Source organism: Piliocolobus tephrosceles, chromosome 8 (assembly GCF_002776525.5).
Source record: "Piliocolobus tephrosceles isolate RC106 chromosome 8, ASM277652v3, whole genome shotgun sequence".
Classification (NCBI taxonomy): Eukaryota; Metazoa; Chordata; class Mammalia; order Primates; family Cercopithecidae; genus Piliocolobus; species Piliocolobus tephrosceles.
This window is the reverse complement of record NC_045441.1, coordinates 57,816,861-57,833,781: the sequence shown is the minus strand read 5'-3', so window position 1 is coordinate 57,833,781 and position 16,921 is coordinate 57,816,861. Positions and strand designations below refer to the sequence as shown.

Below are 16,921 nucleotides of genomic sequence, written 5' to 3'. Positions count from 1 at the left end.
TATTTCTAATTAGTGCTCCAGGCTTGAAGGCTTTGTGGGTTAATTCTATCAACCTTTCAAAGAATAGAGTAATGCTTATGTTATTTAAATTGTTCTAAATCTCTAGAAAGGGTAGAAAACTTGCCAGTTCATTCTCCTAGGGTAGGGTTACCATAATACAAACATTGGATGAAGAAAGTGTGTGCGTATGTATACGTGTATATGTACAAACACATATAACATTTTAGTTTCATTTAAAAACGTTTATTAATGCTAAAAAAAAAATTCAAGAATACCCCTTGTGTAGAATGGTGATAGTGGGAAAGGTTATGCATGTGTGGTGACAACAGGGACATGGGACTCTGTAATGTTTCTCAGTTTTGCTGTAAACCTAAAACTGCTCTGAAAAAATGAAGTTTATTTTAAAAATAATAATACTTTGTGACCAGCTAGAATTTACTTTAAAAGTGACACAGTGGTTCAATCATTTCAATGTCAAGAAATCTAGTAACAGCCGGGCGCGGTGGCTCATGCCTGTAATCCCAGCACTTTGGGAGGCCGAGGCGGGCGAATCACGAGGTCAGGAGATCCAGACCATCCTGGCTAACACAGTGAAACCCCGTCTCTACTAAAAATATATAAAAAATTAGCCGGGCGAGGTGGCGGGCGCCTGTAGTTTTAGCTGCTCAGGAGGCTGAGGCAGGAGAATGGCCTGAACCCAGGAGGCGGAGCTTGCAGTGAGCCGAGATCGCGCCACTGCACTCCAGCCTGGGCGACAGAGCGAGACTCCCTCTCAAAATAAATAAATAAATAAATAATTTGTATTTTCATATAGAAGAAGGAGCAGAATTTTCCTGTAAAGGACCAGAAAAGAAAATATTTTAGGCTTTATGGACCACATGTGGTCCTTATCTCTCCTCTTTTCCGTCTTCACTTCCCCCTTCTCGCCTCCTCTTTTTTTTTTTTTTTGTCTTAATCTTTCAAAAAAATGTAAAAGCTATTATTAGCTGCTGACCCTACAAAACAGGCTATGGGCTAGATTTTGCCCATAAACAGTACTTTGCAGACTCCTGACATAAAAATTTATACCTGAATAAATTTGATGTATGTCATGTTTTTAAGTGGAGCTCCTCCGTGCTGCAGAAGTTGTCCCAAAGTAATCCAAAAGTTCGGTGCAATTCTGATTAATATCACATGGAGATTTTGTAAAGTAGAATGTGATAAGCTTATTTTAAAATTTGTCTGCAAGAGAAAATGTTTAACAATAGCCAAGAAAACTTTGAAAAAACATTGAAGGGGGCTTCTCCTACAGAATATAAAAACCAGCTGGGCGCGGTGGCTCACCCCTGTAATCCCAGCACTTTGGGAGGCCTAGGCGGGCAGATCACGAGGTCAGAAGATGGAGACCATCCTGGCTAACATGGTGAAACCCCGTCTCTACTAAAAATACAAAAAAAAATTAGCCGGGCGTGGTGGCTGGTGCTTGTAGTCCCAGCTACTCAGGAGGCTAAGGCTTGAGAATGGCATGAACCTGGGAGGTGGAGCTTGCAGTGAGCTGAGATCGCCCCACTGCACTCCAGCCTGGGCGAGACTCTGTCTCAAAAAAAAAAAAAAGAAAAGAAAAAACAGTCTTTTATAAGACAGTATAGTATTGGCACAAGAATAGACAAATCAATGAAACAAAAGGATCCAGATTTATGAAATTTATTCAACTAATTTTCCTGAAGTCATGCTTCATCTTAAATGTATACTTGGTTTTTCTAAAAATGATTTTCTATTCTTTTATTTTCTTTCTGTATTTAGGTATAAGTGTGCTAGCAGAGTGTCTAGATTGTCCTGAATTGAAAGCAACTGCAGATGACTTTATTCATCAGCATTTTACTGAAGTTTACAAAACTGATGAATTTCTTCAACTTGATGTCAAGCGAGTAACACATCTTCTCAACCAGGACACTCTGACTGTGAGAGCAGAGGATCAGGTGACTAAATTGCCTTCTCACATTTTTCTTAATAAAAATGTCTTTATTGGTTTCTTATAACTCATGTTTGGACACATGACAAGGGAAAGAGTCATATTAGGAAAGAATATGTTCTTTACACTAAACAGAGTATTGCAATCTTATGTGCTTGCCGGGCTGGCTGTTTGAGAAATAGGTCACTTCATACAGATAAAACCACTGGGTACCATGGTAGGCAGAACAATGCCTTCCCCAAAGATGTCTACTTCCCAATCCCCAGCATCTGGAATACAGTATTATGCGGCAGATAGGACTTTGCATATGTGACTAAGTTAAGGATTTTGAGATGAAATTATCTAAATGGGTCCAGTGTAATCATAAAGATCCTTAAATTTGGAAGAGGGATGCAAAAGAAGGCAGCGTCAAGTGGTGCAATATGAGAAAGACTTGACTGGTCATTGCTGTCTTTGAAGGGGGAAGGGGGACTATAAGCCAAGGAATGCAGGCAGCTGCAAGATGCTGAAAAAGGCAAGGAAATGGTTTCTTCTATAGTGTCTCCAGGCAGACACATTGGTTTTAGTCCACTGTGACCCATTTTGGACTCTGACCTATAGAATTGTCAGATAAACTGTCAGAAGTGTAAGCTGGGTGCAGTCATTTGGGAGCTGGGTGGGGGAACACTTTATTTCATTTATGTATGTATGTATGTATGTATGTATGTATGTATGTTATTTTTTGAGATGGAGTCTCGCTCTGTTGGCCAGGCTGGAGTGCAGTGGCATGATCTCGACTCACTGCAAGCTCTGCCTCCCGAGTTCATGCCATTCTTCTGCCTCAGCCTCCCAAGTAGCTGGGACTACAGGCACCCACCACCAAGCCTGGCTAATTTTTTGTATTTTTTAGTAGAGACAGGGTTTCACCATGTCAGCCAGGATGGTCTCAATCTCCTGACCTCGTGATCTGCCCGCCTCGGCCTCCCAAAGTGCTGGGATTACAGGCGTGAGCCACCATACCCAGCCTTATTTATTTTTTTGAGAGGCAGTCTCACTCTGTTGCCCAGGCTGGAGTGCGGTGGCGTGATCTCAGCTCACTGCAATCTCTACCTCCCAGGTTCAAGTGATTCTCATGCCTCAGCCTCCCAGGTAGCTGGGATTATAGTCATGTGCCACCACACCCTGCTAATTGAGATGGAGTTTCACCAAGTTGGCCAGGTTGGTCTCAAACAGGTGACCTGCCCACCTCAGCCTCCCAAAGTGCTGGAATTACAGGTGTCAGCCACCATGCCTGGCTGTGGGAACACTTTAATATGCAGACTCAATCTCTGTTTTTAGCCCCACATGCTTCTCTGTATTTTAAGCCACTAAGTTTGTGGTAATTTGTTACAGCAGCAATAGAAAACTAATATAGGTACTGTAAGATTATATGTTTTAGGCCAGGCGCGGTGGCTCAAGCCTGTAATCCCAACACTTTGGGAGGCTGAGATGGGCGGATCACGAGGTCAGGAGATCGAGACCATCCTGGCTAACCCAATGAAACCCCGTCTCTACTAAAAAATACAAAAAACTAGCCAGGCGAGGTGGTAGGCGCCTGTAGTCCCAGCTACTCGGGAGGCTGAGGCAGGAAAATGGCATAAACCCAGGAGACAGAGCTTGCAGTGAGCGCTGAGATCCGGCCACTGCATTCCAGCCTGGGCGACAGAGCGAGATGCAGTCTCAAAAAAAAAAAAAATCATAAGTTTTAAGTTGCTTTTGTTCTAAAAACAAAAATTGGCACTTAGCAATGTTCTTTTGCCCAGTCTTCTTCGTGACCCAGGGTATCAATTTGCAAGTTAACAGGTTAGACCTGGAGGACCTCACTAGATAAATAGAAAAAATTTACTTCCATGCTCAAAATTGGTTGACTTATATGCAGTATGGAAAAGGAATAACAAGTAACGTTAGACTGGAGAAACGTGATGAGCGTTACCTACAGGTGGTCAGCATTAGCATCATCAGTGATGTCATGATGATTAGTATGCACACTTACTTGATGTAATGAAAATGTCATTCACCTCTATGATCATCCTCCTAAAAATCCATAGCCTCAGTCTAATAAATAACACATCAGACAAACCCAGAATGAAGGACATTCTCAACAAAATACCTGACCAGAACTCAAAACTGTCAAGGTTGTCAAAAACAAGGAAAGGCTGAAAAATTGTCACAGTCTAGAAGATTCTAAGGTTTAATGACTACATGTAATGTGGTATCCTTTATAGTATTGTGGAACAGAAAAATAACACTAGATAAAAACTAAAGAAATCCAAAAAAATATGAAATTTAGTTAATGTGTCAATATTGGTTCATTAGTTGTAACAAATATACCATACTAATGCAACACCTTAACAACTGGGGCAGGGTATATGAGAACTTTTTGTGCTATCTCTGCAACTTTTCTATAAATCTAAAACTATTCTAAAATAAAAAATTTGTTTAAAAAAAGACCAATTCCCATAAAAAATTAACTCAGAAAGAGATCAGAAGTTGGGCCTTATTAAATCACCCCAAAATTAATTTCAAATATCACCCCAAAATTAATTTAGTGAGTATGGGAGATGTGTGTGTATATGACGCAATTGATTTTTTGGGGGATGTTTAATGATTTGTAAGTTAAATTATGTTGAAGAACTTGGACTCGTTCAGTGCAGTTAAGTGCAGCAACAGTATTATTTTGGAAAACAATTCTTTTAAATATCCTGTAATTTATTTTTAAGTATAGAATTCTTCATATCTTAAAGTTTCTAAAAAGCAGATAAGTCTATCCATTCATAATGCAGGAATATAATATTGAAATAAAATCATGAGTGACCTTCATATCTCCTGGAATGGACGGCCTCTTGAGAAATTAACCTGTTTTCCTGGTACTAAACTAAATGAGGGTATGTTGAAACTTTTGTTGACTGCAGTTTTTTTTTTTTTTTTTTTTTTTTTTAGTGCAATGTATATCATGTCTTTGTCTGAAAATGAAGCTATCTTTTTTTTTAAATCATAAATTCAACATCCTCCCTGTCATTACATTACATAATAGTAGTTAGTTCTAAAAAACATATTACCTACAAGACTCACTAGAGCAGTAAGTAAACTGTTCTGAAGTACCAGCAAGTGTCCAGAGATGAAAAATATTAGGAATAAGTAGTTGTCTCCTTATGAGGTTCTCTCCCTTCAATGTGAGAGTAAACATAGGTAATTGGAAATGTTGCTGTCTTCTAAGAACTTTCCTGTGCTGTTTTTCCCCCTTAGGTTTATGATGCTGCAGTCAGGTGGTTGAAATACGATGAACCTAATCGCCAGCCATTTATGGTTGATATCCTTGCTAAAGTCAGGTTTCCTCTTATATCAAAGAATTTCTTAAGTAAAACGGTACAAGCTGAACCACTTATTCAAGACAATCCTGAATGCCTTAAGATGGTGATAAGTAAGTTGCCTTAATATCCATTTGTAACCTGATCATGTAGCCAGTTTCTCATGGGCTTAAAACCCTTTAGAATGGATTAGACTCAGTAGCCAGGGAGAAACAGTCAAGATTTTGCTCTTCTAGATAGTTAATCCCTTGGCTTTCTGAACTGTACACTTGGAAGGGACTTGGCCTCAGCCCTTATTTTATAGGGGTGTATATCATAGAAAGTACAAATTACTTATGCTTTTTCTATTCTTGTATACAATAACTTTCATGCAGTTTTGTTTTTAGTGTTTCCTTTTTTATTTTACTTAGCCAAGTAGTTTACTGTGATCACGTTTTCTTTCTTCAACAGTATATATTTTTTTTCTTTTTTGGCCCAGAGATAAAAATTGCCACATTGTTTTCATTTGCTTTAATTTTCTTGCTTGCCCGCTAAGTCCCAACCCCTCAACACCTTTGTAAAATGCCACTTAATAAAATTGTCTATGCAATTAAACAATCTGTTGCTTTTCTTTCTTGGAAACGTGCCTTGTAGAACCTTCCTTCTGCCTATTCCAATATGAACTGTTTGCTCTCTAGACCTGAGACACAGTTCTTGTCCTGGGGCTTCCGTCTCCACAATCCTGGGAAGCCATTTCACTCCTCTCCTGTTAGATCTGTTGTCTTCTTGGATCCTGGCTGTCCTCTATCTTAATTCTTTTTGTTTGATGCAATATATCCTCTAAAAGATTCCTGATGGAGTATATGATCAGTAAATATTTGGAGACTTGACAAACCTCATATGTTTATTTTATCATAAAATATTGAAGGAGGCCGGGCACAGTAGCCCACACCTCTAATCACAGCACTTTGGGAGGTCAAGACAGGAAAATCGCTTGAGGTCAGGAGTTTGAGATTCACCTGGGCAACATAGCAAGATTCCAACTCTACAAAAAAAAAAAAAAACGTTACTGGGTGTGGAGGCATGTGCCTGTGGTCCCAACTACTCCAGTGGCTGAGGCAGGAGGATTGCTTGAGCCCAGGAGTTTGAGGTTACAGTGAGCTCTGATCCTGCCACTGCATTACTCCAGCCTGGGCAACAGAGTAAGACCTTGTCTATTAAAAAAAAGAAAGAAAGATAGTTAAACTGAAGATAGAATTATGCTGAAAATCATTTTCAGTTAGAATTTATCTTCTAGCTTCCAGTGTTACTTTGAGAAGTCTAGTACCAATCTGATCCTTTCCTTCCTTCCTTCCTTCCTTTCTTTCTTTCTTTTTCTTTCTTTCCTTCCTTCCTTCCTTCCTTCCTCCCTCCCTCCCCCCTCCCTTTCTTTCTTTCTTTCTCTCTCTCTCTCTCTCTCTCTCTCTCTCTCTCTCTCTTTCTTTTTTATTATCCATCTTTGTCTCTTGGCCTTTTTCTGAGAGATAGCTTGATTTTTTTCAACTCTTTTATTTCAGCTATAATTTTTAGTTTCTGGAGTTTTTATTCTCTATTATTTCATGGCTGCAATATCTTATCACTCTAAAGTAGTCTTTGTAGTGCTTTTGAGGTTTTCTTATGTTGTCTGTATTTTCTATATTTTGAGTTTTCTTTTCCTTTTTTTATTGGAAGCTTTTCTGAAATATTTGGTTTTATATCATATGAAAGTGAGTTATTACAAAACTGATAGATCATGCTGTATGTATGAGTGGGCATCTCAGTTCTTGGGCTAAACTGTAGCATAATCAGAGTAGCTGTTCATTTTTTTAATTGGGGACCCCCAGATGTCAATATTTGTAGATATTGTCTCAGGGAACTATAAGCTGAGTGTAGGCATTTAGGAACTGGATGAGATAATATTTTGCTATTCAGACTTTCACTTAATCCATATTTTTATTTTTCTTTTTTTTCTTTTTTTTTTTTTTTTTTTGAGACAGAGTTTCCCAGGCTGGAGCACAGTGGTAAAATCACAACTCATTGCAGCCTTGTCCTCCCCAGCACAAGTGATCCTTTCACCTCAGCCTCCCAAGTAGCTGCGACTACAGGTGCATACCGCTATGCCCAGTTGATTTTTGTATTTTTTTGTCAAGATGATGTCTCACTATCTTGTTCAGGCTGGTTTCAAACTTCTGGGCTCGAGTAACCCTCCTGCCGAGGCCTCCCAAGATGCTAGGATTATAGGCATGAACCACAGTGCCTGGCCTTAATCCATGTTTTCAGACTCCCATTCTTTTCTGTGCTGTTCCCTGAGTCTGGAACATTTCTCATTCAGTATTTTCGGAGACCAGTCCTGTGTCCTACAGTGGTACAGGTACAGTGGGTACCTGACTGTGCAACAGGGAAAGGAAAGCTGGAAGTTCAATTGTCGTTTGTTCAGTATTTTAGAGTTATCTTGTTTTCATCCCTACCTGCACTTCTAGGTACTTAGTATCTCCAATTATGAGCCTTTTCAGGGTTCTGCAGGGTAATTTGGCTTGCTTTTCATTGGTGTCTCCTGGCACAACCATTTAGGTTTAACAGATACTCCATCTGCTAGCTGTCTTCATTAATTGTGTTTTGGGGTTGCAAGTCTCTTAGTATTATCAAAGATAGAGTTTGTGTTTGTTTCTTGTTACCTTGTCGTTTGAGATAGCTTTCAAGAGAAGAGGAGAAAAAACATCTTAAAATGGCGAGTCTGATCTCATATTGTTTTTTATATTAAGTCTGAACTAGTCTTTTCCTTTGTGATGTGGTTGGAAAGGTCTTCCCTATTCCAAGGTGATTTTTAAAAATTAACTAAATTTTCCTCATGTGCATTTATCACTTATAGAGAAGTTCTTCTCTTTTTTAAAAACATTTTAAGGGTATATCTTACTGAAATCATTTGGGTGTGAAATAAATAATATTTTTCCGAATATATCTGATAAGATGGTTCAATACCATTATTGAATAATTCATTTTTTCCCACGGATTTGAAACACGTTAAACTAAATTTCCATTTATCTATATGTACACACATCACTTCTCAGTCTTTTGGCTAAGATCAAGTGTAGTGCAGGTACACATATACACAGTTTCTCTTCTACTTCATTCTAATACCTTTTAATTATTGTTATCCTTCATTTAAATTGCCATGTGTCTCTGGAGAATTTGTAATTTTCTTATGAGTTCTGCATTCTTAATTTATTTCAGATACTTTTGTTGTCATTGTAAATTGTATCTTTTTCCTTTTATGTAGGTATTATTTATCAGCCTGGCTTTTTTTTTTTTTTTTTTTTTTTTTTGAGACAGAGTCTCGCTGGCTTCCAGGCTGGAGTGCAGTGGCATGATCTTGGCTTGCTGCAACCTCCACCTCCTGGGTTCAAGTGATTCTCATGCCTCAGCCTCCCAAGTAGCTGGGATTACAGGTACTCCACCACACCCAGATAATTTTTGTTTTTTTAGCAGAGACAGGGTTTCGCCGTGCTGGTCAGGCTAGTCTGAAACTCCTGGCCTCAATAGATCCACCCACCTTTGCTTCCCAAAGTGCTGGGATTACAGTTGTGAGCCACCAAGGCTGGCCTACCCTGGTCATTTTTTATGGTCTTTTTTCCTTGCTTGTGTTTTCAGTTCTTGCTTTACCTTAAACTTTTCAAATGTTATTTTATGTTCTATGTTTCATAATGTCAGTATCTGAAGTCCCTGAAGAACAATGCTGCTATTTGTTGGTTCTATTGACTTATTTCTGGTGGCTTAATTCCTTATATGTTTTGTAATTTTGAATGATATGCTTATATTTGATTGACTTTAATCCCCAGGAATATTGGGAGGCTTAGGTAGTGTCTTCTCTGTTCTCTGGAATGTCTTCTCTCTTCTCCTCAATAGGAGAATGGTGTTTGCTTTTGCCGAGTTCTATAGGGCACAACAATCTAGGACTACTTTGAGTTTTCTTTGGCTTATGGTTTCCTAGACTTGTAGGTAGGGTAAATTCAAACCTCGAAGCTGCATGAGGCTGTCAATATAAATTCTCAAAAGAGGGACACTTTACCTGAAGCTGAAGTTGAAACAAAATTATTGCTGCTGCTTCTGCCATTGAGCAGATATTTTTCTTAGCCTATCCTTTCACTAAAAGCATAACCACCAATCCAAGTGATCCAGCTTTATCTCAGTTCCAACTCCTTATCTTGAGCAGATCCAAGACTTTATCTTCTCTGCCTCATACAGCCAATAAAAACAATTTCTAGGTTTCCAGTATTTTCATTAGACTTATCACATAGCTACTGCTTACTAGTATGATGTGGTTTTAGGTAAGTAGACCCAATGTTGTCCCTAGATTGGAAAAAAATATATCCATACAATGTAATGTTCTATAGTTACTAAAAATATTTTACATGAATATCTAATAATGAAAATGTTCATAAGTGACAAAGGCATATTTTTTTAATTAAATGAAAACAAAACTGAAAAAGACTAAGTGTGTTTGAACCTAGTTGAGGTTGTCAAGGGAAAAGGAGAAGAGGTGTGCATCAAGGACACATCCTTACAAATACCTATATTTAAGGGGTACAAGAAAATGAAAAAAAAAATAATAAAAGAGCAGCCCCAAAGCTACTTGAACCAAAGCCTGGTGTCTTGGAAAACCATAGTGTAAAAGAGTGTTTAGAAGGTAGAACATAGGTGGCCACTTGTCTCTTTAAATGCAGAGAGGAAAGAAAATCAGGACCAAGAAGATGCCTTTACATTAGGACTTTTGTCTCTTAGATTTTGTACATGCTAGTATCAGGTTTTTTGTTATGCCCAATTCCCAAACTGTGTATTATTTTCCTGGCCTTAGAATTTCTATGTCTTCATACATGGTCTGGGCTGTTGAAAACAACCAGCCAGTCTCAGAATCTAGTGTTTAGTTCTTACATGGATTCTGAACTGATTAAGAAGCAGGATAGCAGCATTATTTCAGAAAGTCAACCAACTGTGAGGATTAGACACTTGAGCAGGATGCTTTGTTGTTTAGTTTAACTTACTAGGCTTATTACATTTTTTTTTGTTTGTTTCCTTTTTTAAAATAAATAATAGTGGATTGTTCTATTACTCCTTGAATAAGCACAAGCAGCTGAGATGCTTCCAAGCTTTGGGGCCTGGGCAGAGCTAAATTGGGAAAAGCCTTCCAGCCTCTCTTTTTCAGATCATCAGTTGTCTTCCTACCGCCTGATTTTGTTGCCTTTCCAGAGTAGAAGAAAAACAGATGACGATTGAAAAATAGAATAAAACTAAGCTAAAAAATTTACATCTAAAAGAAAACGAACTACAAAATACAAATGAAGTGCACAGTCAAAGCTACCACAAAGGGCCAGGCCAACTTCCCTGAAAATTTACAAATGATTATACCTAAATCTGGAAAGAATAACTCACGAAGGAATAAGCCTAAGCAACAGCGAGCTCCTCAGAGAAAGCTACCAAAGTGTCCCCCAGCCCTATTCTTGGGGAGGGAAAAAAAGGCCCATCAGTGAAGGATCCAAAGGCATGCCTCCTCCAGTGTGTCAGCACAGTTGGCCACTGTCAGCCACTTTTACCCCATGGCCTATTGGTGGAAACAGTTCCCTCTTGTCTCTCTCCTTCCCTCCTACGTTTTTCTTACTGGGAATATTGCCTTCATAGACTACACAGTCCACTTTCAACCTGTGTGGAACCATCCTAGAGCAGTGGTTCTCAAACCCCTCCCTAGCGTTTCTGATTCAGAAGGTCTGGGCTAGTGTTCAATAATTAGGATTTTCAACACACTTCCAGATGATACTGATGCTGGTGGTTATGGAGCCACACTTCAAGAACTACCCACAGGCTAAATGCAGACTTGAGCTAATGTGGTTTTTACAATTGTAAAGGATTATAAAACAAACAAAGAATATTCCACAGAAACCATATGTGGCCTACAAAGTCTATTTGTCCCTTTACAGAAAAAGTTTTCAGATCCCTGACCTAAAGCATGCATCAGCTTGCCTTGGCCTCTGAAATATCCAGGTGTTTCAATACAAAAGAGCTTCTACTCAAACTCTGAAATGGAAGAAATGATAAATATTGATAAAGATGTTCATTAACTCACCAACTATTCTCCAAATGAGTTTCCTTTCTCTATCCTTTTAATAAAGACCCAAAACATAGCCTCATTTATAGAAAAGTTTTGCATGTGTCAGGAATTTTTGGACCAGGCATGCTGGCTCAGGCCTGCAATCCCAGTGCTTTGGGAGGCTGATGTGAGAGGACTGCTGAGCCTAAGAGTTTGAGGTTATAGTGAGTTGTTAGGGCACCACTGCACTCCAGCCCAAGTGACAGAGCAAGACCTTGGCTCTAGAAAAAAGTAAAATAAAATGGCCTTATTTTATCTTTAGATTGATAATATTGTAGAGTTCAAAAGATACTAAAAGGACACATAGTGAAAAGTAAGTCTCCCTGATATCCCTTTTCACTACTCTCTCATTCTCTTACCCTGGAGATTAACATTATTAAGATTATTATCTTGTATATACCCTTCCAGAGGTAGTCTTGAGAGTGTACATACAGTCATTTACTTATATATCCACGTATAAATTACATATATAAAATGTGTATATTTACATTAAAATATACATTTTAACACAAACAGTATTGCATTCTGTGTACTGTCCTACATCTTGCTTTTTTCATTCCATATTATTTATTGGAGATCATTCAATGTGTACATACTAATCTTTCTCATCTTAACAGCCACATATAATGTTCTATTGTATAGGCATAGCATAATTTTTTAACCACTTCCCTAACAGTGATCTTTAGGTAGATAAACTCCTAAAAAGGGGAATTCCTGGATTAAAGGGTGTATACATTTATAATTTGTGTAGATTGGGCTATATCACCCTTCCCATGGTTATACCCATCCATCCCCACCATCAGTGGAAGAGAGTGCTGCCTCCCCGATACAACCATTTTATACCCTGTGATCCAGGCAGTTTGATCTTGGCCAATCTGATAAGTGAAAAAAGTATGGTTTTAATTTGTTGTTTTCTAACTAGAGCACTCAAGCATCTTTTCATATGTTTAAGAGTTATAGTTCTTTTTCTGTGAACTATATTCAGATACTTCACCTAATTGTTGGTTAAGTTGCTGGTAATTCTTAACAAAGTATCTTTTAATAGTATTTTTTATTATTTATAAATATTTTTCTAGTTTGTCATCTTTTAATTCTGCCTTTTCTTTTTGCTGTGCACTATTTTAACTTAAAGTTTTATATAGTTAAGTGTGAACATTTTTTTCTGGCTCCTAAGTTTTTGGTCATTCTTAGGCTTCTCCATTCTGGGCCTGTTTTTTTGTTTTTCCAAGCTTTTAGTGCATTTATGAGTTTATATATTCAAATTTTTATTGATTTGGAACTGAAAGTGAAATATGAGGTATGGGTATAATTTCTTTCTTCATATTGTTGTCTAACATAGACAATCCTCCTTTCCCACACTGATGTGAAATGATACTTTAACAGTTTTTGACTGTTAAGTGGCATTGACAAAATTAAGGAATTGCTGAAGGAAAAGGATCGTGATAGATCACAGTAGTTCTGACCTTATTGCATTTTAGAGTCATCTAAGACAGTGCTTCTCAAAGTGTTATGTACATCCTAATTACTGTGGGGTGTTAAATATGCAGATGCTGATTCTGTAGGTCTGGGATAGGGTCTGGGGTTCAGCATTTCTCACAAACTCCCAAATGCTGAAGCCGCTGGTCTTTGAACCACATTTTAAGTGGCAAGATTTAAGAAGCCCTCTAAAATACCAATTTCTAGACTCTACCTAGAGATTTTTATTTAATTGGTCTGTGGTAGGTCCCAGGTATAAATAGTTTCAGAGATTTTCTAGGTGATTCTAATGTAAAGATCGAGAACCACTGGGTTAGGAAATGTGAATATTATTTTGACAGCTGTTGCTTGAGGAGCCAGATAATTCACTGGTACATAGTAAGTTGCTTGCTGGGTGGGGCAGTCTTAAAATAATGGTGATTGCTGAGAATAATGAATTGGTTAGTACTCGGATCCTTATACATTTCTCCTGCCTCTTCCCCCTCACTTTCCTCAAATGCTATAAAGATATGATAAAAGAAAGTTACTGAAATAAAGGCCCTGTTATGTCTGGGTATTTCCTTTTCAAAGCACTGGTTAGTGCCTGAAGTTCTTGAAGAGTTGCCATGTATTTTACTACAGGTGGAATGAGGTACCATCTACTGTCTCCAGAGGACCGAGAAGAACTTGTAGATGGCACAAGACCTAGAAGAAAGAAACATGACTACCGCATAGCCCTATTTGGAGGCTCTCAACCACAGTCTTGTAGATATTTTAACCCAAAGGTAACTGATTTTTATTCTTGTTTTTTGATGTTGTCTTTGAAATCACTGAACACATAAGACACTCACCAACCACAAGCAGTAATAACTCATAACTTTAGAGATGATAGTTTATGGTGTTCTTTCACATACCTTAGGAGATACATAGATCATTTTACAGATAAGGAAATCAGGCTTAGATTCCAAATGTTTCCTTAATTGTTCTGGAATGTTGCATGGTAACCACTGTCAAAGAAAAAGGGAAACTAGTTTTTCCCCACCTCTCTTTGTCAGCAGCTCCTTGAATTCATTACAATTTCTTCCTTATGTCCCATTTTAAATGAAAATCTGCTTCTGGGGCTATCTTTTGTTTGTTTTTCCCCTTAGTAATTTTAATATGAAATAATACATAGTCATTCTAGAATATTTGGAAACCCTGGAAAACCACAAAGAAAAAAGATTAAATGACCTTTATTTGAACCATCTAGAAATGATCACCAAGTTTAGTGAACTTTTCATTACATATTATGCCAACCAACTGGATCAGGAGAGCTTGAGTCATAGGGATAGGAATAAAACTTTTTTCAGTGGGTCATTACTTATAACCTTGAGAGAGTCCACTCACATTTCTACTCCTTGTGTCTTAGACCTGTATGTTTTGGCTGTGGGAGAAAGAATACCATGTTTTTCTGGTACTACATGTATTGCTGGGGAAGAGCAAATACCACAATCCTAAAGGATAACACCCCAAACTTGCAAGGTGATATCCATAAGTGGTGCTGAATCCAAACACATAATGATCTTGTTCATCATTTTGCAAACCCATTTTTGGTTGAATAGATACCTGATGAGACCAGAGCATTTTTTCAAGCCTACATCCATCTGAATAAACCATTAGCAACTGCCCAAGACTTGATAAAAACTGACCTTAGGGTTTTTCTCCTAAAAGGTATAATGGGCAGTAAAATGAACTGCTTGGAATTCTGTCAAGTCAGAACACTTTCCTTCATATTGTCCTTCAAAACAGTCCTTGACGCGGGGAGCTACAATGCTTTTGCAGCTCATTATTGGCTATTACTATCAAAAGTGAACCAAGCCCAGGTCTCTCAAATTTGTTAGCTGATATATTAGTGACACCCCTCCATGAAGGCATAGTCCTGGGTGAGGGAGAAAGGTAGTGAATTAAGTGAGGGACTACTGGATAAGGACTGTCAGCCTATTTGGGTATTTTGTGCCTTTGGAACCTCCATAAGCCCAGTCTTGCATTTACATGCTGCATTATTGGTTGAAGGCATGCTGTATTTGTGGCTAGGCAGGTCAAGTAAAATTGTTCACGATGGGTTTATGACACGGTCACCTGGTTTACCTTGGTGTCAGACATTTGCCATCTGTCAAAACCTCATGGCCAGCTGGGAATTGTCTACTGAAAGAATGATACCTGCATAAAGGAGGCTGGCCTTGCTCCAGAATTTGGGGCATGCTCTGATTATATTTAGACATACCTCAAGCTATATGCAGCATCCTAATGCCCCAGGATCACAGGCAGCTGAACCATACATACTGCTGTAGCCTGTCCCACTCAGAAAGATTTCTCGTACTCTAGATTTTACTTGTAACTGATAGCTTTGCGGTTTACCCAGAAGTGTAATAATCATATGAACCATATGCCATCTCTAATATGTAGGAGGTGCTAGGGGTCAGCAAGCTGTCCTTCATTTTCAAGGGATTATACCAACATACTGTAGATCAGGGCTTCACAAACTTTTCTATAAAGGACCAGAGTAAGTATTTTCAGCTTTGCATGCCATCCATACTCTGACCCAGTAGCAGGAAAGCAGCCATAAACAATACATAAGCAAATGGTTATGGCTGTGTTCCAATAAGACTTAATTTACAGGTCAGGTGCAGTGGCTCATGCCTGTAATCCCTGCACTTTGGGAGTCCAAGGTGGATGGATCACCTGAGGTCAGGAGTTTGAGACCAGCCTTGCCAACATGGTGAAATTCCATCTCTACTAAAAATACAAAATAATTAGCTGGGCATGACAGTGCATGTCTGTAATCTCAGCTACTTGGGAGGCTGAGGCAGGAGAATCACTTGAACCCAGGAGGTGAAGGTTGCAGTGAGCTGAGATCATGCCACTGCACTCCAGCCTGGGGGACAGAGTGAGACTGTGTCTCAAAACAAACAAACAAACAAAGACTATTTACAAAACCAGCTAAGGGGTTGGATTTGGCCTTCAGGCCATAGTTTGCCAACCTCTGCTCTAGACCTAAGAACATCTAGGGACTTTGAAGCAATCAGCACTGTATTCTAGGCTTATCTTCTGTCCTGTCAAGCAACATTTCTTACCAAGATGTAGGATCCTTTCCATTTTCTGGTCTCCAGAAATGGTTAGCATTATGCGCATCAATACAGGAGACCAGTATGTGACCTTGGGAAGGCGAGATGGTCCAGGATGCCTGCAGCTTAGATTATGGCATAGAGCTAAAGAATCAAGGGATCCTTGAAGTCAGACCATGACATTTAAAATTTTTCCCTGCCAGCTGAAAAGGAATTCGATCTAATGATCTGGATAGATAGAAACAGAAGTACGCATTAGCCAAAGTGTTAGCTATAAGGCAAGTTTTCCTGGCTATATTAATCTGATCCAGTAAGAAGACCACATCTGGCCCTCTTGCAACAGTTACCAGTCTCAGCAGTTCCACCAAGGCAAGCAGTTCCTCTTATATTTTGGTAGAGAAAGAAACTTCCATCAGCTTTTCTTTCTTACCGTAACACTTAACACCATAACCCATAGAGCAAATATGCCGCCAGATAGCAAAAACACCTCCCCAAGGAGGGAAAGATCAGATTAAACTGGTTAATCACCATCATATTTGGACTGTCCCTGTTGCCCCGCTCTTGGCTCAGACATCGATTTCTGGTCTATTCCTTCATCTCCAGAATATAGGCTGATTTTTCACCTACAGAATTCTGGCTTTCTCAATAGAAGACTGAGTGACTAGCAGGTGCCATGAGAATTCATGGCCTGTGTACTATCCAGTAAGCACACTGGCCTCACTGTGAGGACAGTTAATTTTTCAGGATCCTTTGAGTGAAGAACAGGAAAATGATAAACTTTTTTTTTCCCAAACAAAAACTGAAATAGTAGTTTAAATTGTAATTCTAGGCCAGGCACAGTGGCTCACACCTGTAATCCCGGTACTATGGGAGCCCAAAGTGGGTGGATCACCTGAGGTCCGGAGTTTGAGACCAGCCTGGGCAACATGGCGAAACCCCATCTCTACTA

General features: G+C 38.9%; 1 protein-coding gene across 4 annotated transcripts in view; it reads left to right on the top strand.

Annotated features, from left to right (window-relative positions):
- The window catches only part of KLHL7 (kelch like family member 7), a 70,268-nt gene that overhangs the window by 32,818 nt on the left and 20,529 nt on the right, over window positions 1-16,921 (top strand). For all 4 annotated transcript variants that reach the window (XM_023215975.1, XM_023215977.1, XM_023215973.1 and 1 more), the window contains 3 exons: window positions 1,783-1,958; window positions 5,216-5,390; window positions 13,511-13,653. In XM_023215975.1, coding sequence (XP_023071743.1) covers window positions 1,783-1,958; window positions 5,216-5,390; window positions 13,511-13,653 — 494 coding nt within the window. The remainder of the gene's footprint in view (window positions 1-1,782; window positions 1,959-5,215; window positions 5,391-13,510; window positions 13,654-16,921) is intronic.